The sequence below is a fragment of the Trichomycterus rosablanca genome, chromosome 18, assembly GCF_030014385.1.
Source record: "Trichomycterus rosablanca isolate fTriRos1 chromosome 18, fTriRos1.hap1, whole genome shotgun sequence".
Lineage (NCBI taxonomy): Eukaryota > Metazoa > Chordata > Actinopteri > Siluriformes > Trichomycteridae > Trichomycterus > Trichomycterus rosablanca.
This window is the reverse complement of record NC_086005.1, coordinates 25,805,098-25,829,660: the sequence shown is the minus strand read 5'-3', so window position 1 is coordinate 25,829,660 and position 24,563 is coordinate 25,805,098. Positions and strand designations below refer to the sequence as shown.

The 24,563-nt window shown below is 44.6% G+C and overlaps 1 protein-coding gene across 1 annotated transcript in view; it reads left to right on the top strand.

Moving 5' to 3' along the window:
* The window catches only part of robo3 (roundabout, axon guidance receptor, homolog 3 (Drosophila)), a 93,935-nt gene that overhangs the window by 7,468 nt on the left and 61,904 nt on the right, over positions 1-24,563 (top strand). Inside the window, exon 2 of the mRNA XM_063014609.1 lies at positions 7,844-8,170. Coding sequence (XP_062870679.1) covers positions 7,844-8,170 — 327 coding nt within the window. The remainder of the gene's footprint in view (positions 1-7,843; positions 8,171-24,563) is intronic.

Sequence of the window (24,563 nt, the reverse complement as noted above, 5' to 3'; positions counted from 1 at the left end):
ATCGTCCTGCAAAGCAAATGAAATGCAAAGCACACTCATCAAAAACACCACCATCGTTTATAAGAGCCACTTGTTTCACATGTAAAAGCTCTTAAACCTCTTACATGTATGAATTCCAAATTCAGGGCTTTCACAGCAGCATAGAAGTGCGCCATATGAGGTCTTTTGAACATTATTTCAAGGACCTTTATCTCATCATAATGTTTAGGTCCAGTGTTTTGGGTAGCTTAGGGGTTTTCCTAGCCCCTCATTTTGACTATTTCCTGTGGCAATCATCCACCATCAGGGAAACTGCAAATATCCTGGCTGTGATCTGTTATCTCCTGCAGCACTGGAGGGGAAATGATGACGGGGAATGTTAATGATGATATGTGCAGCACAGCCACATTTGAATATGCAGATATTAATGATTAAGTGTCTTAACTATGAATGTGTTTCTGTGCTGCTCTCTTAAGCAACTTTTTCCAAGGACTTTAGTGTATGGAGTGTTGGGTCGGCTTATGTTTAAAAAATTGTCAATAGAGTTATTTAGTTTTCTGATCAGCCATAACATTAAAACCACCTCCTTGTTTTTACACTCACTGTCCATTTTATCAGCTCCATTTACCATATAGACCACTGAAGTCGTGCGTCATTCTGTAGTCCTCGTTATGCCCATATTTGGAGACCCGGGTCTAACTCAGATTTCCTATGGGAAAAATTTACGTGCTAAATAAACATGTTCAGAACCCTGTACGTTTTGTCCTGTGTACATTTTTCTCCTGTACATCACCGGATCCTCTGAATTACGAGGTTGTTAAAGGGTCGTAATACTAATAATGCTACACGAAAGCTAACGCTACTGCGCATTAATTAGACGTCACTGAACCACACCGATCGAATCGACGGAACGAGCGGCTCGCTTTTGGTGAGTACGACCGAAGGCGTAACACCCGACCGTCCTCGCTTTCCACTTTAATGTAGCTAGCTACTAAAAATATAAAGTAAAACTTGTGAATATCACTCCACTGTTACCCCGGTGAGTCGCGCTGCTTCGTGCGGTTATTTAAGAGGCTTATACAAGGGAAAAAAAAGAAAACATTAAGAGGCTTCCAGTCTAGTGACGTCAATTCAGTGCGCAGTAGCATTAGCTTACATGTAGCAATATTAATATTTTGACTCTTTAACGACTTCATAATTCAGAGGATCCAGTGATAATAGACAGAAGAATCTCCATAAAACAAAACCTAACAGCGTTGGAACATTTTTTATGACTACAGGATGCGAGAGAGGCAATTTGCGAAATCTCCGTTCATATTTCCTATTCAAAATTTCTCTTAGACCCGGGTTACCAAATATGGGCATAACAACATGGCGTGGCCTACAAAATGACGACACGACTTCAGTGGTCTATAGAAGCACTTTGTAGTTCTACAATTACTGACTGTAGTCCATCTGTTTCTCTACATACTTTGTTAGCCCCCTTTCATGCTGTTCTTCAATGGTCAGGACCCCCACAGGACCACCACAGAGCAGGTATTATTTAGGTGGTGGATCATTCTCAGCACTGCAGTGACACTGACATGGTGGTGGTGTGTTAGTGTGTGTTGTGCTGGTACAAGTGGAACAGACACAGTGTGGTCCTGGGAGAGTCCTGACCATTGAAGAACAGCATGAAAGGGGGCTAACAAAGCATGTAGAGAAACAGATGGACTACAGTCAGTAATTGTAGAACTACAAAGTGCTTCTATATGGTAAGTGGAGCTGATAAAATGGACAGTGAGTGTAGAAACAAGGAGGTGGTTTTAATGTTATGATTGATTGGTATATCTTTAAAAGGTATATCTCAGAGTATAGGTATAACCAGTGCTCGAAGTGGTAAAATAAAGTGCCGGCACTCCTATTATTCATAGGAACACGCATGTCCATAGTGCTGAATGCTTATGTGCTCAGTTTTGCTATTAAATCCCCACTATGCATGCATCTGCACACGTTGCACTTTGGTTTGCAAATAGTGAATTCAGACATCTGCAGTAAAAGGCCACAGTGTTTAAGATATGCATTTTTAAAGAGCCGAATTGTTTTGGGGAGATTTCTGTCAAATTCGTCGAGGCTTTTATTCTTGCTGACTGAAATGGAAACCTCACAGGAGACAGAGATGAAGAAGCAGCAATCGTTCAGATGTCAGTCCAGTGTCTGTGCTGTGCTTAGCAATAAATGAATGAATAAAAATTAAATAAATAAAACCACCTTGGCAAAACAAGCACACACCCTCCAGAAAGGTAGAACGTACTGGACAATTTACCACCGCCCACGTTTCCTACCCCCAACCAAACTTGGTGGCCTGATGTACGGGCGCTCGAGTCAGACAGGAAGCGCATGGGCGGGAGTATAATCCAGCAGAACGTGGAGGTTTGTGTGGGACGACCAGGAAATTGATGGTATCTCAGTGAACCATGATATGCTGACCACTTCAGTCCAGCCCTCCTCACAAATGACTGAAGAGATTTTTTTCACAAGGTCCCTGTTCAAGCAGTCTTCACTCCTGCATAATTCAGCATTAACACCCCCACTTTTCTTCCTGTACCTATACAGGAAGAGTCAGGCCCCCTCCAGAGAGGGATACCATCAACATGAATACCAGATGTCTGGATGTGAGAGCCAGAATGACAAAACTAGTGTCATATGATATATTTGAAGAACTTGGAGTATAAAAACCTTCACACAACCTCAGTTCTGTATTTAACGAGCAAAACACAAAGCTTTATAGCTAATCAACAGTTGTCTTTATTTCAGTAGGACCTGGACAATTTGTAGACCTTCTGTGTGTAATCTTACACCCCAGTAAACAGTAAATATATTTTAGCCCAAACATTTCCGAAAGGATTTCTGTAGTTAAAGTTTATTATATCTTCACGTATCCACAACAAATGCTTCGTGAGGTTCCGGGGACTAAAAATAATAGTAGTGAGAATTGCTAGGACCCTAAGGGGTGAGGGGTATTCTCTAATGCATCACTTATTCACGAGCAGAGGAACCGAGAGGCAGTCCGGGATACAGTTCTTGTTTTTTTTTTTCTAAGCTATCCCATCGAGAGTGACAATGGAGGTTTTCTACACCTTCATTTACTATTCTTTCCTGCAAACCTTCTCCTAAGGCCACAGGAAAATCAATAACCTTTACCTAGACCTAGAACACCCAATAGGTCAGGCTTTCTGATTTTTTTAGATGTTGTCGGGGTACGAATGCCATTCGCAGCATGCTTATGAACTGTATGTGAACACAAATGCCATTAAGCGCATCTCTGGCATACATTCAGTTCAGTTTTATTGCTTAAATCGAGTTTCAATCCCAGTACATGCTCATTTCTTTGAGCAATTATTCACAAACTTTATTATTTAAATAGTTTTATTTTCTTCACATTTTTGATACATCAAGGGGTCTTAAGGTTTTCCGGGAACTACATCAGAGCCGGCGTGTGTAACAGATATTCAGCTTCTCAATCCTATCCATCACGGCCCAGATTTCTTACTATACTTCCTTAAAAAGAAGCGTCCTAAACCCTGCCGCCAACGTACACCTCGTGCTAAGCCGCTTGAGCTACAGCTCTTCAAGGTGTTGATGTTTTTTTTTATTATTTGGACAGGGTTTCTCAGATGCCACTTCGTTTAATCCGTCCACAGGTTAGACTCGAGCAGAAGAGATGTTTGTCCCCGAGGAAACCAGAGCCTTTGCAGTGTCATTTCTCCGAAGCCGTGCGACTCTTCCGTTTCACTGCGCTCTTAGTGATGGGACGTAGCTTTACGGTCTTGGCTTTCTTTGCATTCTCATGCAAGTGTCCCATTGTTGTGCCCCGAATGCGAAGAAAAGGTTGGAGAAAGAGAGTTCGAGGGGGCACCCCCACCTCCTAATTGAAGTCAGGGAAATGAATAAGGATTTGCAAATCAATTCCCAGAAGCCAGTAAATAACAGGAGGAGGGAAACTGTAAAACAACAAACTTTGGTTTAGGGGGCTGGATGGCAAATCAAAAGAATTGCAGATGAGGCAGAAAAACAGAAAGTTAGTCTGATGGCTTTCGGTGGCTTTGGTGTTTTACTTTTTTTGTACCTGTAAAAGCTTGACTTGTCAGCTTTTTGTACAGTATAATTAAATTATTTTATATATATTCTTCTATTCCTAGAGCTGTAGAACTCCAGCTTTGATCAAGCTTTAATACCCTGTCATGAATCAGCGATTTCTGGATTGATTTTAAATGTGTGGTTGAGCGTCTTTCTAGCTGAAAATCAGTCGCGTTTCTACAAGATGGCACGTCTTGATAAACTAAACATTTAAAATCAGCTTCTTCCTGTGTTATCTTATATCTTAATTGGGACTAGTCCGAGTCTTAAGTCTCTTCAGAATGTGCTTTAGAATAGAAGAGAGGACAATTATTGGATTGACCTCTGACCTATTCAAGAATGGTTGTCATGGAGAGGCATTTTGGCACTGCATATTTGCATATCATTAGGCCTTCCAATTCTTCTATCTTGTCAATTCATTGTTTAGCATAATTTGCAAAGTCACCATTGTTAGGAGCTAATCCGTGTTACTATATTAAGCTTACCTATCACACCGTGTGTACATTATTTATAGTTCTTGCTTGTCCTTGTCACTTTTGGACACTTTTTTTTTGCAGAAGCGTAAGTCTTCGTGATTTGTTTCGCTTGTGCTCGGTTCAGGTCATATTCGATCCACACCTCTCCTGGTACAGAGGGGATAAATCTGCCAAGTGCTAAAAGCTCATCAGTAAAGTCCAGAGTTGCTGGCCGTGTCCCGCGTCAGTCACGGCGCTGACTGGCGTTTACGTGCTTTCTTTATTGAAGCCCACGAGGTCGACAGCTCGCTTCACCTCAAGGATGCAACAAGTCAAAGCTGAGAGAAATAGAGCTCAGAACTTCTCAGGCATGCTCGGTTATTCTCGCTGACAAAGATGTACTGATACGTAAATATACACTATACACCGATCAGCCATAACATTAAAACCATATAGAAGCACTTTGTAGTTCTACAATTACTGACTGTAGTCCATCTGTTTCTCTGCATGCTTTGTTAGCCCCCTTTCACCCTGTTCTTCAATGGTCAGGACCCCCACAGGACCACCACAGAGCAGGTATTATTTAGGTGGTGGATCATTCTCAGCACTGCAGTGACACTGACATGGTGGTGGTGTGTTAGTGTGTGTTGTGCTGGTACGAGTGGATCAGACACAGCAGCGCTGCTGGAGTTTTTAAACACCTCACTGTCACTGCCGGACTGAGATTAGTCCACCAACCAAAAATATCCAGCCAACAGCGCCCCATGGGCAGCGTCCTGTGACCACTGATGAAGGTCTAGAAGATGACCAGGAGTGTCTAATAGAGTGCACACGGTATTTAAAAACTGTGTCTGATCCACTCATACCAGCACAACACACACTAACACACCACCACCATGTCAGTGTCACTGCAGTGCTGAGAATGATCCACCACCTAAATAATACCTGCTCTGTGGTGGTCCTGTGGGGGTCCTGACCATTGAAGAACAGGGTGAAAGCGGGCTAAAAAGGTTTGTAGAGAAACCGATGGGCTACAGTCAGTAATTGTAGAACTACAAAGTGCTTCTATGTGGTAAGTGGAGCTGATAAAATGGACAGTGAGTGTAGAAACAAGGAGGTGGTTTTAATGTTATGGCTGATCGGTGTATACATGAAAGGGAAGGTGATGATTACCTGTTAACTATGAATGAGATTTTGCAAGCATGAATAGCAGCCTTGTTTGCTTTTTCTGGGTTGGGACATTTTATCTGTACTGGAATTGGTGACTGGGTGATATTAGTTTTCCACTGGGTGATATTTGAATTCCTTACACATCAGTCAGTGTGTTTGTGGTTTAAAAATAGGTACGCTCTGTTGTATACTGGTTCTGCATGATATAATGGTGAGAATTCCCCGATGACTTGCAGGTATTTGGTCCGTTTAGCTCACTGTACACTCACTAGCACTTTGCCTTTAAAGACCCCTGTTACATCTCCACTGTGGCATCTCCACGTGTTTGGCCTGTAATATTTAGAAAGCCGCTCTGCGACTCCATGCCTGCTGAGCTTCTCTTCCACCCCCCGCCAACCGCAGTCTGTTCTGTACTCTGTATGTGTTCGCTAAAAGCTATTAGCCAAGCCCTGGTGGTCTCTGCTCGCTTTACCCAGCGGGCCAGAAGGCTTTTTGTTTTCCAAGGCAGAAAGGGGAACAGACTTGGGGATTCAGTAGTGACCTGGCTTGTACTCTCGGTGGTTGGGCTCCTGGTCTAATGTACTCGTTCCCTGAGGTCACTGTGTCGTATTATTTAAGGCTGAAAGAAATGACCATTTGTTTTAGCTTGCATTTGTAATAAGCCAAGGGACTGTTTTTGTCCCCGCTCATCCTGACAAGTAATAAAAGTTTAATAAATGACTTGAATTTGTCCTCAGTTGGCCTGATAGATAAATTAAAACTTTAAAATGCTTTCCTTAAACTCTTCAAACTGGGTAATTGGTTTGAATTTGGTATCTTTGAATCTTCCCTTATCTTCTCTATCAACTAAAAAGCATTTGTCCTGTATTCATAATCCTATCTAGCCCCGCAGGATTCAGTGCTAGGTAGGGAAAGGTATTCGGAACTGAAACACCCTGATCAGAAACATCAACAGCAATTTCTCCCACCTCTGCTTTTCATCTCGAGAGGCTGCTGTCCCTGTCACGTTACACCAAAATGTAAACAAAGCAAGAAATCATCAAGTAATCATTTTAACAATCATGTGCCGCGACTTTCTAATTTTCACCCGACGGTTGTTGGCTCGTTTTATCCTTGAACTGTTGCACCAGCATGAAAATCTGTTTCTTTCTTGCCTGCTTTCACCTTTTGTCAGTCCAGATAAATTCAAATGAGACTCGTGAACTCATTACATTACACTTTAATTTCAACGTGATGAATGAAATGTTTTGTTTACTTTGCTAATTGCTGAATGTCAAGCGTGTCATTTACCGTCAAATTCAATAGCTAATGAGATCCATGCATGCATCATTCATTTATTTTCTTATCCGCTTATCCAATTAGGGTTGGGGGGGGGGGGTGCTGGAGCCTATCCCAGCTTCTCAATGGGCGCAAGGCACACAGTAACACCCTGGACGGGACGCACATACACACACACCCATTCACTCATAGGGCAATTCAGTGTCTCCGGTTAACCTGACTGCATGTTTTTATCATGACTGTGGGAGGAAACCGGAGCTTCCGGAGGAAACCCACGCAGACACGGGGAGAAAATGCAAACTCCGCACAGAAAGGACCCGGACCGCCCCCGCCTGGGGATCGAACCCAGGACCTTCTGGCTGTGAGACAACAGTGGTACACACTAAGCCACCGTGCCAGCCTGCATGCATCACGCCTTTTTTTAGGAATCGTTTCAGATAAATATTGCATAAACGACCTGCCTAGACTCTGCATACCAAGTTTAATCAGTTCTGGTAGCTGACACTTTAATTTATGAGCGTACTAAATCAGTTTTTTTCTTATTTTCTCAGTTCTTACTGCTAATAAGGAACAAACACACTCCAGAACTGGAGTCATTATATTATCAGTGATTTATATTTATAGTCGAACATGAACTGATAGTCCATCACGATGCTTTTATGTATGTTATGTTGGCACATAACTAAGGTGTTAGCTAATCAGCTTTCACATTTTGTACACAGTGCAGTTTGTCTCCGTTGAAGAAGTGTTACATCTGCACTGTGTTGGCTAATAAAATGAAATCACTTCTTGATCAGTCTGATTGCGCGTGCCGTTATTAATTGTTATTAAATGTATTGCAGGATCTCGACCGAGGTTGGAGGACACACCCCCGCGGATCGTAGAGCATCCTTCAGACCTGATCGTATCGAAGGGTGAACCGGCCACTTTAAACTGCAAGGCCGAGGGCCGACCTTCCCCCATGGTGGAGTGGTACAAGGACGGAGAGAGAGTGGAGACGGACCGCGAGGACCCGCGCTCGCACCGCATGCTGCTGCCTACGGGTTCGCTTTTCTTCCTCAGGATCGTGCACGGACGCCGAAGCAAGCCAGACGAAGGAGTCTACGTGTGCGTGGCCAGAAACTACATGGGAGAGGCGGTCAGTCGGAACGCCTCTTTGGAGGTCGCAAGTAAGTCAGCGTGCTTTTTTATTTCTGTCAGTGTGCTCTCATGCCGGTCCCAAGCCCAGATTAAAAAAAGGAGGGTCATGAAGTGCATCTGGTGCACAGATATGCATCAGAAGCGCATCTGTACATGCGCAGAGGAACCTCGATTTAACGGACCTCCATTTAATGGATTTTGGATTTGGAAAATTGAATGTTCGGTTCTTTTGTTCAAAATTCCCGCGAGAAGCGTACCAAGACCAGTAGTTCAGTAATTGTCCTCTAGCAGGCGCACGTCTCTCTGTTTACATAAGTGATAGGCTTTATTTTGCAAGGAGGCTCGCTTTGTTCTCTCCTTCTTCTCTGTCGTTTATGCTTAATTTTTGCAAGTTCTAGTTTTTAGTTATGGCTTCGAAAGAGAGGTGGTATGTTGTAAAGAAACTCCCCAGTAGTACAGTACAAAAATGTTAATATTTATTTACAGGTTTTACATGACGTATGTACTAATCTATTTACGTTGTTCATTTTATTGTTGATCATATGTGCATGTTTAGCACTTTTGTGGACCTTGGTTCTGTGTTTTCGTATATTTTCGCACCCCCTGGAATAAAAACCTCGCTGTTTTGGACAATCGCATTTTATAGACCAGTTCTCCCCCCTTTTAGTCTGTTAAATTGAGGTTCCTCGGTATTATGACTTAAATTAAGTCCAGTCCATGTTATAAATAATTGATTCTTAAAACTGGGTCTGTTTGAAGGGTTCATAAACCTATTCTTATCATATGAGAGGGAGATTTTTCCAGTGACCTGCTTATCATTCTGTACCCATCCCGTCCACACATTCTCAACTTACCCTGATTAGTTTTTCTCCAGCTAATCGTTTGGCCACAGAAGCCTGTCAGAACACGCCACGGTGGAGGGAAGTGCTGAATGATTACAGATTTAGAGGAAGTGATTTGATTTGCAGCATTATTATGGATCGATGGGAGTAAGGATGCACAGAGAAACATAAATAAATACATAAATAAATAAAAAAACAGACGAGAGCTTTGTGATGCTGGCTGCTCTCAGGTAACAGATGTGGATTCCAGTGTTTCTCGTGGAGCGTCTCCAAGCTTTAACAGAAGGACTTTGCATATCCAATATGGTGTAATTAAATACAGATGGCACGATTTGATTCGTAATTCGATTATCACGCAGTCCCATCATAGAACAGAACGTGGCTTTTCATTTCTGTGTAAAAATCGCCAAGGCGTCAACTTTTTGAACGACAGTGATGCGCTGGAATTGGTTTTACCGGCGGTAAGACTGGCCATCTTGTGTTTGGACAGCTCCGTCTTTGTTTACTCACCGTCTTTAGAGACGCGCTGTAGCCCTGAGGTGGTGCCGGTCGCTCTCAGAACAGACTTTATGAATGTTTTACCATCTGCTGAGTGTGGTACAGAAGGGGTACTCGCTTACTCCCACTTCCAGCAGAGTCGGGTGGGCTGCCAAACAAAAAATAGTGTTTTAGATGCTCTGTAGAAAATTACAGTCTTCTGGTGTTTGCTCATCCTGTCTGTGCTGGGCAGAAAAACCTTGAAATGAAGCGGCGTTTTTCTCTGAGGTTTTTATGTGACCTTCATGGCTAGTTTGATTGAGCTGATTGAAGTAAAATGATTAAAACATGCTTAAACTTTAGAGGCTTTTGTAAGCACATAAATTCATTCAGTGTCGGTTTTACCACTAAATATCCTGGTCAGGGTCATGATGGGTTTGATTAATTGGGCGACAGGTCGCTAGTGCATCACATTCACACGTACACACCCATCTCCAGTTGGCCTGACTGCATTTGTTTGGACCACTGGGAGGAAACCCACACGGACGAATGGAGAACATGCAAACTCCCCTGTCCGCCTGACCGGGTAATCGAACACAGGCCCTTCTTGCTGTAAGGTATGGCAGTTGTAGCCTGCTGGTTAAGGTACTGGACTAGTAATCGAAAGGTCGCTGGTTCAAGCCCCACTACTGCCAGGTTGCCACTGTTGGGCCCTTGAGCAAGGCCCTTAACCCTCAATTGCTTAGAGAGTATGCTGTCACAGTACTGTAAATCGCTTTGGATAAAAGCGTCTGCTAAATGTAAGTGCAAAAATGTAAATGAAAATGTACGGAGCCCCTTAGGGGTCAAATCTGCGGGTACAGTTTTGCTAAATTGTGGGTACACTTTACAAATCCGTGGGTACAGATTATAAACTGAGAGTACGGATTACTAATCCGTGGGTACAGATTATAAACTGAGAGTACGGATTACTAAACCGTGGGTACAGATTATAAACTGAGAGTACGGATTACTAAACCGTGGGTACAGATTATAAACTGAGAGTACGGATTACTAAACCGTGGGTACAGATTATAAACTGAGAGTACGGATTACTAAACCGTGGGTACAGATTATAAACAGAGTACGGATTACTAAACCGTGGGTACAGATTATAAACAGAGTACGGATTACTAAACCGTGGGTACAGATTATAAACTGAGAGTACGGATTACTAAACCGTGGGTACAGATTATAAACTGAGAGTACGGATTACTAAACCGTGGGTACAGATTATAAACAGAGTACGGATTACTAAACCGTGGGTACAGATTATAAACTGAGAGTACGGATTGCTAAACCGTGGGTACAGATTATAAACTGAGAGTACGGATTGCTAAACCGTGGGTACAGATTATAAACTGAGAGTACGGATTACTAAACCGTGGGTACAGATTATAAACTGAGAGTACGGATTACTAAACCGTGGGTACAGATTATAAACAGAGTACGGATTACTAAACCGTGGGTACAGATTATAAACTGAGAGTACGGATTACTAAACCGTGGGTACAGATTATAAACTGAGAGTACGGATTACTAAACCGTGGGTACAGATTATAAACAGAGTACGGATTACTAAACCGTGGGTACAGATTATAAACTGAGAGTACGGATTGCTAAACCGTGGGTACAGATTATAAACTGAGAGTACGGATTGCTAAACCGTGGGTACAGATTATAAACTGAGAGTACGGATTACTAAACCGTGGGTACAGATTATAAACTGAGAGTACGGATTACTAAACCGTGGGTACAGATTATAAACTGAGTACGGATTACTAAACCGTGGGTACAGATTATAAACTGAGTACGGATTACTAAACCGTGGGTACAGATTATAAACTGAGAGTACGGATTACTAAACCGTGGGTACAGATTATAAACTGAGAGTACGGATTACTAAACCGTGGGTACAGATTTTGCTCTAAGGCCTCTAAGGGGCTCCATAGTGAGGCGACTGCCGGCCTTCCACATTTTATGTGCTCGTTAAAAAACACAAATTCTTAATATTTTTCTTGTAATACAACAGTACAGAACGTCTAAAGCTTGCAGAAACAAAAACACGATCTGTTATAAATAGTTTCAGCGGAGGAGTGCAATAAGACTCTGTTCCAACAGATTATTTCTCTTCCAGTCGGAGTTCATTTTGAGTTTGTAACGCCGCTCACACTGTTAATTTGCATCTGATTTGAGTGCCGCTAATCAGATGAATGTTGCTGATAAAAATTCACAGAAGAGAGTTTTATAATCAGTTCAGCTCCACAAACATTTCTTTTAGGAATGAACGTCTTTAAATGTCTCATTTATTATACTGAGATTCCTGTCTTGATGAGAACCTTGAAGACTTTCTTAGGGTTAGACGATATATTGAAGAACCTTTTATCATGGCATGATATGATGTAAATGTATCGCTCTAACATATATCGATATATCACAATTGAGGGGTTAGTGTAGCAAAATGGTTAAAAAGTTTATTATTCATTCATCTTAAATCACTGCTTAAAATCCACGACCACCTGGGAACACTGGGTACAAGATGGGAATTTATCCTGTATGGGACACCAGTCCATCATAGGGCAACACACAACAACCCATTTACTTACACCCAAGGGCTACTATTAATGGACACTCCAAATTCTGCATGTATTTGAAAGGAAACAGGACTACCCAGTGGAAACCTACATAGACATGAGAACATGCAGGATTTATTGAACTAACATAGTTTAGGTTCACACAGTCACATCTTCTGGTGCCAAAGTTGCTCTTATAGCAGCAGAATAAACAAATTCATTTCCTCAAAATGTCAGAAGCACTAAAAGCATCTTCCACACATGCATAATGTTTATAAACAGAAACACTTATTGTGTGACCTTTAACTAAATGAAAGTATGTTTTTTTACCCCTGACATGTATAATTAAAGGTATATTTCATACTTTTTCTTTCAGAACTTTTCAAAATCCTCGGTTTTAAAGTTCACTAAGTTATAAATGCTGGAATACTAAGACGTTTCTGAAAAAAATTTATAAATGAACAAATGATTACAACTCAAAAATACATTGTTGTGTAATGCACTGCTGAGGACAGAATAAACAAGAACTGATTCAGGGTCTGTATTTTAATAGTCAAAATGATTAAACTTACTTATTAAAGAAATTAAACATTTTTATTTGCTCCACATACTAAATCGTTTTTCTCAGTGTCGGATCATTTTGTGTGAAATGGAAATTGAATGTAGAAATTCAGTTAGACGATTAAAGTAAGCAGCGTTCCATACTCACTGGTACATTTCACGTAATTGCAACCAATATCAGTGAAAGGCATCGGTGGTCTCAAATGATCTTAGACGCCCTTTGTTGGGTCACTTCTGACCTCTTTAGTTTAGAATAACCAACATACTCTGACTGACTTGCTGTTTGGAGCACCGTTACTCATAACTGTAGACCATACATTGTGAAAGACCCTGTTACTGACATTTGTACAGACTGTACTGGTACATTACTCACTCACTTTCTTAACTGCTTATCCAATTAGAGGAGGGGTGCTGGAGCTTTTCCCAGCTTTTCAATGGGTGCAAGGCACACAGTAACACCCTGGACGGGGCACCAGTCCATCGCAGGGCAGACACACACACACACACATTCACCCATAGAGCAATTCAGTGTCTCCAATTAACCTGACTGCATGTTTTTGGACTGTGGGAGGAAACCGGAACTCCTGGAGGAAACCCACACAGACAGGGAGAACATGCAAACTCCGCACAGAAAGGACCCGGACCGCCCCGCCTGGGGATCGAACCCAGGACCTTCTTGCTGTAAAGCGATAGTGCTACCCACCGAGCCACCGTGCAATAATTATTTAAAATTATTTATTAATTTATTGCACAGAGGTAAAGCATGCTAGCCCACTACCACTGACAGTCGAGCCCTGTGGAGGGGAGGGGGTGGTTTTCGAAGAGCCTAGCCATTGGGAGGTTTACTTGTCAGTGCACCCTCAGTGCTGGTACCAAGCCTGGATAAACTTGGGGTTGCGTCAGGAAGGGCATCCAGTGTAAAAGCTGTTCCAAATCATGTATGTGGAGCAGAATGATACGCTGTGGCGACCAGCTGGAAGAGAGAAGAAACAATCTTATTTTGAAATTATTATTTTGCTCAATATTATTATTACTATACTGCTAGACCTATTTAAATCTGTGATAATTACATGAAACGTCCAATATGGCAGGTGCTTTGTTGTCCTGGTGAGGCCGTCGCAGGTTAATGGCGGAGTGATCGAGTGAGACACATGGGCACACTCCGAACCGGTGACAGGATTTGAAAGGGACGATGGGATGGGGTGGGAGGGAAGTAGTGAACCGTGAGCACCTACTGCCAGCGTTGGCGTGGCACCAGTACGCCACATTCCAGAGTGGCACAAAGCCAGGAGGCAGGTGGCGGGCAGCAAGCGAGGGGGCACAGGGCTCTTTAGATGCTGCTTTGGCCTGCCACGCTGCTGGTGCAGGGCACAGGAGGCGTGGGAGAAAAAAAGACAGTGAAGGAGGAGGTGGTGGGTGGCAAGTAAAAAAAATAACTATGAGGAGCGCCTGAGATATGCGCCGAATAAGCATAAGAGAGAGGGAGAAATTAAAGAGAGGACCTGAAATGCCAAACGGTTCCATCTGGCAGCAGCAGGCAGCATGTTGAACATTATGGGGGCACCGATGAGAGGCGTTCTGGAGAGTTGAGCGGCGCAGAAGCTCTCTGTGTGTGGGAGCGAATGAATGCACTCTCTGGCACTCTGCTAAGCCTTTACACGTTGCTATTGAAAGATATTTATGGCAGCTGAGTGTTATTTCATGTATACTGCATCTGAAGGCTTAGATGTTCAGGCTGCAGTCTAGATGATCTGAAGCAGCTCAGTGTAGACGATACGCAGTCAATGCCACACGTCATACATTTCTGTCTAACGTTGCTATGGCAGTGATACACCGATAAACCGAAACATTCGGACCACCCACCTAATGCGCTGTCAGAGCAGCTCTGACCCACGGAGACGTCTGAAGGAGTCATGCTGTATCTCATATCATCGCGTCAGGAGACTACCAGCAGGTCCTTCTGTATGTTGCCAGGTGGATCGTCCTTCACGGCATCCATGGGTAAATGATGCACGTGTGCCCGGCCGTCCACGTGATCTTGTTAAAAACTGGATTTTTTTAGACTAGTCGACCTTCTTTCAGTTTTGCCGTCCGCAATTCCTTCTTTTTCGCCCATACCTTTAAGCGTGAGGCCAGAATTCGTGCGCCCTGATCTCCAGGCTCCTTAACTTCCTGTACAGGCACCTTGGGCAACTAACCAGGGTCTTTGCACAGCGTTGAAAACCCCACCTACTTTTTGGTCCGGTCTTTGTTCTGTTGCCGGTATTGCCACGGGCGGCACAGAGGCTATGTGGGTAGCACTGTTGCCTCACAGCAAGAAGGTCCTGAGTTCGATCCCCAGGTCGGGCGGGCCGGGTCCTTTCTGTGTGGAGTTTGCATGTTCTCCCCGTGTCTGCGTGGGTTTCCTCCGGGAGCTCCGGTTTCCTCCCACAGTCCAAAACATGCAGTCAGGCTAATTGTAGACATTGAATTGCCCTATAGGTGAATGTGTGTGTGTATGTGTGTGTATGTGTGTCTGCCCTGCGATGGACTGGCGCCCCGTCCAGGGTGTTACTGTGTGCCTTGCGCCCATTATAAAGCTGGGATAGCACCCCCCTTTGATGCCCACATGTGCTAGGAGTAACTACCAACAGCCCAACAATTAATAGATCTAAAAAGTATATCAATTTAATAAAATGAATAGACTGTTCTTCTTAAAAAGGGGGTGTAATGCATTGGCTGATCGATCTTCTTGGGGAGGGGGTGTAATGCATTGGCTGATCGATCTTCTTGGGGAGGGGGGGTGTAATGCATTGGCTGATCGATCTTCTTGGGGAGGGGGTGTAATGCATTGGCTGATCGTTCTTCTTGGGGAGGGGGGGTGTAATGCATTGGCTGGTCGTTCTTCTTGGGGAGGGGGTGTAATGCATTGGCTGATCGTTCTTCTTGGGGAGGGGGTGTAATGCATTGGCTGATCGTTCTTCTTGGGGAGGGGGTGTAATGCATTGGCTGATCGATCTTCTTGGGGAGGGGGTGTAATGCATTGGCAGATCGTTCTTCCTGGGGAGGGGGTGTAATGCATTGGCTGGTCGTTCTTCTTGGGGAGGGGGTGTAATGCATTGGCTGATCGATCTTCTTGGGGAGGGGGTGTAATGCATTGGCTGATCGATCTTCCTGGGGAGGTGGTGTAATGCATTGGCTGATCGATCTTCTTGGGGAGGGGGTGTAATGCATTGGCTGATCGTTCTTCCTGGGGAGGTGGTGTAATGCATTGGCTGATCGATCTTCTTGGGGAGGGGGTGTAATGCATTGGCTGATCGATCTTCTTGGGGAGGTGGTGTAATGCATTGGCTGATCGATCTTCTTGGGGAGGTGGTGTAATGCATTGGCTGATCGTTCTTCCTGGGGAGGTGGTGTAATGCATTGGCTGATCGATCTTCTTGGGGAGGGGGTGTAATGCATTGGCAGATCGTTCTTCCTGGGGAGGGGGTGTAATGCATTGGCTGATCGATCTTCTTGGGGAGGGGGTGTAATGCATTGGCTGATCGATCTTCTTGGGGAGGGGGTGTAATGCATTGGCTGATCATTCTTCTTGGGGAGGGGGTGTAATGCATTGGCTGATCGATCTTCTTGGGGAGGTGGTGTAATGCATTGGCTGATCGATCTTCTTGGGGAGGTGGTGTAATGCATTGGCTGATCGTTCTTCCTGGGGAGGTGGTGTAATGCATTGGCTGATCGATCTTCTTGGGGAGGGGGTGTAATGCATTGGCAGATCGTTCTTCCTGGGGAGGGGGTGTAATGCATTGGCTGATCGATCTTCTTGGGGAGGGGGTGTAATGCATTGGCTGATCGATCTTCTTGGGGAGGGGGTGTAATGCATTGGCTGATCATTCTTCTTGGGGAGGGGGTGTAATGCATTGGCTGATCGTTCTTCTTGGGGAGGGGGTGTAATGCATTGGCTGATCGATCTTCTTGGGGAGGGGGTGTAATGCATTGGCTGATCGTTCTTCCTGGGGAGGTGGTGTAATGCATTGGCTGATCGATCTTCTTGGGGAGGGGGTGTAATGCATTGGCTGATCGTTCTTCCTGGGGAGGGGGTGTAATGCATTGGCTGATCGTTCTTCCTGGGGAGGGGGTGTAATGCATTGGCTGATCGTTCTTCCTGGGGAGGGGGTGTAATGCATTGGCTGATCGTTCTTCTTGGGGAGGGGGTGTAATGCATTGGCTGATCGTTCTTCTTGGGGAGGGGGGGTGTAATGCATTGGCTGATCGTTCTTCTTGGGGAGGGGGTGTAATGCATTGGCTGATCGTTCTTCTTGGGGAGGGGGTGTAATGCATTGGCTGATCGTTCTTCTTGGGGAGGGGGTGTAATGCATTGGCTGATCGATCTTCTTGGGGAGGGGGTGTAATGCATTGGCTGATCGTTCTTCTTGGGGAGGGGGTGTAATGCATTGGCTGATCGTTCTTCTTGGGGAGGGGGGGTGTAATGCATTGGCTGATCGTTCTTCTTGGGGAGGGGGTGTAATGCATTGGCTGATCGTTCTTCTTGGGGAGGGGGTGTAATGCATTGGCTGATCGTTCTTCTTGGGGAGGGGGTGTAATGCATTGGCTGATCATTCTTCTTGGGGAGGGGGTGTAATGCATTGGCTGATCGTTCTTCTTGGTGAGGGGGTGTAATGCATTGGCTGGTCGTTCTTCTTGGTGAGGGGGTGTAATGCATTGGCTGGTCGTTCTTCTTGGTGAGGGGGTGTAATGCATTGGCTGGTCGTTCTTCTTGGTGAGGGGGTGTAATGCATTGGCTGGTCGTTCTTCTTGGGGAGGGGGTGTAATGCATTGGCTGATCGTTCTTCTTGGGGAGGGGGTGTAATGCATTGGCTGGTCGTTCTTCTTGGTGAGGGGGTGTAATGCATTGGCTGGTCGTTCTTCTTGGTGAGGGGGTGTAATGCATTGGCTGGTCGTTCTTCTTGGTGAGGGGGTGTAATGCATTGGCTGATCGTTCTTCTTGGGGAGGGGGTGTAATGCATTGGCTGGTCGTTCTTCTTGGGGAGGGGGTGTAATGCATTGGCTGATCGTTCTTCTTGGGGAGGGGGTGTAATGCATTGGCTGGTCGTTCTTCTTGGTGAGGGGGTGTAATGCATTGGCTGGTCGTTCTTCTTGGGGAGGGGGTGTAATGCATTGGCTGGTCGTTCTTCTTGGGGAGGGGGTGTAATGCATTGGCTGGTCGTTCTTCTTGGGGAGGGGGTGTAATGCATTGGCTGATCGTTCTTCTTGGTGAGGGGGTGTAATGCATTGGCTGGTCGTTCTTCTTGGGGAGGGGGTGTAATGCATTGGCTGATCGTTCTTCTTGGTGAGGGGGTGTAATGCATTGGCTGGTCGTTCTTCTTGGTGAGGGGGTGTAATGCATTGGCTGGTCGTTCTTCTTGGGGAGGGGGTGTAATGCATTGGCTGGTCGTTCTTCTTGGGGAGGGGGTGTAATGCATTGGCTGGTCGTTCTTCTTGGGGAGGGGGTGTAATGCATTGGCTGGTCGTTCTTCTTGGTGAGGGGGTGTAATGCATTGGCTGGTCGTTCTTCTTGGTGAGGGGGTGTAATGCATTGGCTGGTCGTTCTTCTTGGTGAGGGGGTGTAATGCATTGGCTGGTCGTTCTTCTTGGTGAGGGGGTGTAATGCATTGGCTGGTCGTTCTTCTTGGTGAGGGGGTGTAATGCATTGGCTGGTCGTTCTTCTTGGGGAGGGGGTGTAATGCATTGGCTGATCGTTCTTCTTGGGGAGGGGGTGTAATGCATTGGCTGGTCGTTCTTCTTGGTGAGGGGGTGTAATGCATTGGCTGGTCGTTCTTCTTGGGGAGGGGGTGTAATGCATTGGCTGGTCGTTCTTCTTGGGGAGGGGGTGTAATGCATTGGCTGGTCGTTCTTCTTGGGGAGGGGGTGTAATGCATTGGCTGATCGTTCTTCTTGGTGAGGGGGTGTAATGCATTGGCTGGTCGTTCTTCTTGGGGAGGGGGTGTAATGCATTGGCTGATCGTTCTTCTTGGTGAGGGGGTGTAATGCATTGGCTGGTCGTTCTTCTTGGTGAGGGGGTGTAATGCATTGGCTGGTCGTTCTTCTTGGGGAGGGGGTGTAATGCATTGGCTGGTCGTTCTTCTTGGGGAGGGGGTGTAATGCATTGGCTGGTCGTTCTTCTTGGTGAGGGGGTGTAATGCATTGGCTGGTCGTTCTTCTTGGTGAGGGGGTGTAATGCATTGGCTGGTCGTTCTTCTTGGGGAGGGGGTGTAATGCATTATCTGATCAGTCTATGTGTTCAGAATTTGTCTCATAGTTGTGTAGTACTGCTTGAGTAATAATTAACAGAAGATTGTCGTTGATTGTATTTGTTGCCTGGCAAAAATGATGTGGACCACCAACATAGAACCAGTCAGGAAAGGAGGCCTATTAACTCGCCTCTATTTTCATTCCGAAAGCTCCCTCATCTACCACGGAGGTATTATAAGAGCAGAATTTAGCGGTTAGCATGTGCTTCGGTGCCTCGAGGCAAAGTCTCTCCCAGACGAACGAGTTCTGTTTAGCCGGGTACGCCTGAGCAGGCAAATACGGCACCTTGGCTAAGGAGCGAGTACTAAGGGGAGAGGCGGTATGTGTCTGAAATGTCCAATTCAGCAGCTTCACCGAGCTAAGCAAACCTCCAAAAGTGCTAATTATACCTCTGAGGATAAACATTTACTTTGCCTCAATTTGCATTCCGGAGCCTGGATTTATTTTCGCCTGCCAACGACAATTACATCATAAAATATCAGGACGGTTTCTGGTTTTTAAAGTGACTGCTTTACATTTTACAAGCCTGTGGAATTAAATTCATCACCACAAAATGGTTTTGTTATTTGAGAAAAAAATACGTTTAATAAAGTTTACTGCAACCTCAGGGTAGGTGTGATGAAATTACATTGAATAAGATGAATAAATTATTAGATTTCCTCAATGTAACCATCAGAAGGTATTTTCTGTTGGCTCTGGTGGAATAGAACTGCAACCACCTACATTTTATTAACTGTTTAATGAAATTAATAAAGTACAACACCTCCTTGTTTCTACACTCACTGTCCATTTTATCAGCTCCACTTACCATATAGAAGCACTTTGTAGTTCTACAATTACTGACTGTAGACCATCTGTTTCTCTACATGCTTTGTTTCCCCCCTTTCATGCTGTCATTCAATGGTCAGGACCCCCACAGGACCACCACAGAGCAGGTATTATTTAGGTGGTGGATCATTCTCAGCACTGCAGTGACACTGACATGGTGGTGGTGTGTTAGCGTGTGTTGTGCTGGTATGAGTGGATCAGATACAGCAGCGCTGCTGGAGTTTTTAAGCACCTCACTGTCACTGCCGTACTGAGAATAGTCCACCAACCAAAAATATTCAGCCAACAGCGCCCCGTGTGCAGCGTCATGTGACCACTGATGAAGGTCTAGAAGATGACCGACTCAAACAGCAGCAATAGATGAGCGATCGTCTCTGACTTTACATCTACAAGGTGGACCGACTAGGTAGGAGTGTCTAATAGAGCTGTGTGCTGCTGTGTCTGATCCACTCATACCAGCACAACACACACTAACACACCACCACCATGTCAGTGTCACTGCAGTGCTGAGAATCATCCACCACCTAAATAATACCTGCTCTGTGGGGGTCCTGACCATTGAAGAACAGGGTGAAAGTGGGTATAAAAGGATTGAAATGAAACAGATGGACTACAGTCAGTGATTGTAGAACTACAAAGTGCTTCTATATGGTAAGTGGAGCTGATAAAATGGACAGTGAGTGTAGAAACAAGGAGGTGGTTTTAATGTTGTGGCTGATCGGTGGAGTTTATCCATGTTATTGTGAATTTAAGGTGGACCACTTAAATTAAATGTGTTAGCTTACAGCGTCCAGGTCGTGTTTGGTCACCTGCCACTTAAAACTTTACAATACAATAAGATGGAAAGCTTTATTTATCAGATATTCACGTACATGTGTAATATGCAGTGAAACTCTTTACCCATAAATCCCTGCTTCTTTGGAAGCTGGGGTCAGACCGCAGGGTCAGCCATTGTACGACAGGGTCAGTCCCTGGAGCCAAGACGACGGCTGCATAGCAGAACCAAGATTTGAACTCACAACTTTCCAAATGGAAGCCCGTTTGATTTTAAATAATAAATCTTTGTTTAATCGGCCTGGAAAACGTTTAAAATCCGAGCCAGGATGATGCAGTCCCGCTTTAAGCCGAGCGTCCACTCACCAGGGTCAACAGGACTGCTTTTCATAGAAACAGGTGAAAGCAGGACGGCAGCTGTCCCATCGACTGCCGGGAAGGAACAGGTGAAAGCAGAACCCGACACCCTTTTTTATTTGTGTTGGTGGACAGTGGGGACAACTTTCACACATTGTGGAATTTCACTGGCGGTGACAGAAAAGTCGCTTTAAATAATCATTAGGCCGTTAGATGAAATTTAAAGCTTAGCTTTGAGTGTAGCAGAGAAATTTGAAGTCAGTTCGGCTGGATGAGGAGCTATAAAATGTGTTACTGCTCGTATATATACGTTATATATTTACATTATTTTAGATTCACATTATATTTATTGTATTCAGTCACAATCACAGTTTGGACAAAGAAATTGGCTTTCATCAGACGGTCAGGCATAACATTATGACCACCTCCTTGTTTCTACACTCACTGTCCATTTTATCAGCTCCACTTACCATATAGGAGCACTTTGTAGTTCTACAATTACTGACTGTAGTCCATCTGTTTCTCTGCATGCTTTGTTAACCCCCTTTCACCCTGTACTTCAATGATCATACTCAGCACTGCAGTGACACTGACATGGTGCTGGTGTGTTAGTGTGTGTTGTGCTGGTATGAGTGGATCAGACACAGCAGCGCTGCTGGAGTATTTAAACACCTCACTGTCACTGCTGGACTGAGAATAGTCCACCAACCAAAAATATCCAGCCAACAGCGCCCCGTGGGCAGCGTCCTGTGACCACTGATGAAGGTCTAGAAGATGACCGACTCAAACAGCAGCAATAGATGAGCGATCGTCTCTGACTTTACATCTACAAGGTGGACCAACTAGGTAGGAGCGTCTAATAGAGTGGACAGTGAGTGGACACAGTATTTAAAAACTCCAGCAGTGCTGCTGTGTCTGATCCACTCATATATATATATATATATATATATATACGGCACGGTGGGTAGCACTGTCTTCTCCCAGCAAGAAGGTTCTGGGTTTGATTCGCAATCTTCATTTTGCTAAGCAGCCATTAGAAACATGGCACGGTGCCCAGCTGTACTCAGGTGCAGGTCAGCTGGTATTCAGAAACACTGCCAGTGAGACTTTTGGTGTGTTTTCTTAGCCGTGGATTCGATTAACTGAAAGCCGGGCTTTGTGGGTTCTCACATTTGGGCCGGACTCTTGGGATTAAACAGGGACGACAACTCAGATAAGCCTGTCTGTGTAAGGTCAGCCGGGCCAAGCCGAAGCGGCAGAAATGGTGACTTATGTGCACCAGGGCGTGTTCCTTCCTCCAGGGATGGCTGCCTCCAGGCTATTAACCTTATTGCCTAGCGAATGCAGCAAAAACGAACTTTCCTGAGTAATGAAGTTCGAATGGAATGAAAGAATATTGCAAACTTTAAAAAAGAAAAACATTTGCATTAAGATTGTGAGCTCGGGTGAGCGGGCACACCAACATTTTTTAGCTCCTGAGAGCTAAATCAGACTTTTATTTTGGGTTTTGCTGAATTTGCTGTGGCACTAATAACCGAATGTGGGTGCAGAACGTATTTAGACGACAGCACCAACGTTACACTGATCATTTGGCTCCATGGCCGCTGTCCATTTGTTGATCGAGTGTTGCCAGTGGCAGTTTTGCACGCCCCGTGACCCTCCGTGTGTGTCCGAGCAGCAGTAATGAGATCACTTAGCCCGGCGGACTGTAGGGGTCAGGGAGACTGCTGACAGCGTAGGGTCATTCGGACAGAAAGACTCCCAGCCGTCGTGTATCCGTGAAACGCTTAGACTTAATTAGAATAGAGATGGAATTACCCGTCCTGCGAGAGAGAGACCGCTAAATGGAACAGAGAAAGAGAACGAGGGCAGAGAAACACGGCCAAAAAGGGCAGGACGCAGAAGGAGAGAGGCAGTTAAGCCAAAATGTTAACAGGTGGTGTGAGGAGGAGTGATAATAACCGAACCCTCTGCCCCCCCTTTAGTTTGGGGTGCATCTGTGGGGTCGGGGGTTACGATCGAGGCAGATTGGACGCGGAAAACAATACGCCTCGTATCATTTACTGTCCCGTGGCTGAAAATAGTCCAGCCATCGACAGAGTAAGAGTAGTTGTTGTGTTTACGTACTTTGCTTTAAATTTGTCAGTGCATTTCTCACTAAACCCTTTAATGGTCTCGCCAAGAAAATAATGTTTAAAAAATGATTTCTATCCATTTCTTAGTTTCTTGGGACCCTACCAACAACAAACAATTACTACTACTAGCTTTATGTTGACATATAGGTTAGAAAGGCCGTTTTCTTAAAACCACAGTGTCATCTACCAATATTTTTGAGTTTAACACGTCAACCAAGGAGTTGATACGACCCAGACAAGATTATTTAAATACAGCTTATTTTTACCCAAGTATTTAATGATTGATCAATGATTGAGCAGGTCATTAAAGGGTTAAATGGTTTTAGATGATTTGATTCATTTACATTTTCAGCATTTAGCAGACACTTTTATCCAAAGCAACTTACAGTACTGTGACAGTGTATTGTGCAAGCAATTGAGGGTTAAGGGCCTTGCTCAAGGGCCCAACAGTGACAACCTGGCAGTGGTGGTGCTTGAACCAGTGACCTTTTGATTACTAGTCCAGTACCTTAACTGCTAGGCTGCCCAAATGCCCTTCATTCATTGCTTTGAATTTTATTTATTCCATTTTTATCAACGCCTTTATCTCGGTAGGAAGTTAGAAATACCCTGAATGGGGCGCCAATCCATTACATGGTTTCGGCCATCCACCCCTCAGACATAGCCAGTCATGTTTGTGTAAACGCCAAGCTGGTCCATAGTATTAGTACTAGAAGACAAACCCTTATAAAAAAGGACAATTCTTGGCAATCTTGAACCAAATTTCCAAATTCTATGCCATTTCTATGCCCATAGAAATTATAGGACCCAATAATTATTCGACTAATCTTAGCCATTGTTCAGTTCAGTATGTGCATCTTTGGAGAAGATCTGGCATCTAACTAGCTTTGCATGATGACAAACATCATCTATTCCTCCACTGTCGCCTGACAGCAAGAAGGCCCTGGGTTCGATCCCCAGGTGGGGCGGTCCGGGCCCTTTCTATGTGGATGCATGTTTGCATGTTCTCCCCGTGTCTGCGTGGGTTTCCTCCGGGTGCTCCGGTTTCCTCCCACAGTCCAAAGACGTGCAAGTGAGGTGAATTGGAGATACTAAATTGTCCATGACTGTGTTCGATGTAACCATGTGAACTGATAAATCTTGTGTAATGAGTAACTACCGTTCCTGTCATGAATGTAAACAAAATGTAAAACATGACGTTAAAATCCTAATAAACAAACAAACATCGTCTATTCCTCAGAAGCGTGGCTAGATGTTTCTGTTCATAATAAAGTATAATAAGGAGCTGGAACAGCTGGAATCATTTTTGGCTCGCAACACAAACCTGCAGACTGGATTCAGTTTGCTAATTGTTTTTTTTTTTTCTCATTAAACAACAAAACAAAGCAAACGAGGGAATTGCAATAACTAAAACAAACATTTTGTCATGCCGGTGCAACAGTTGCCATGAAAGAGACGTGTTTTCTAATAGTCTCATACTGTGCTTGGTTTATTACTGCTAAAATAAAACGTATTTAATTCCCAGGCTGACTCTTACAGCGCACGATT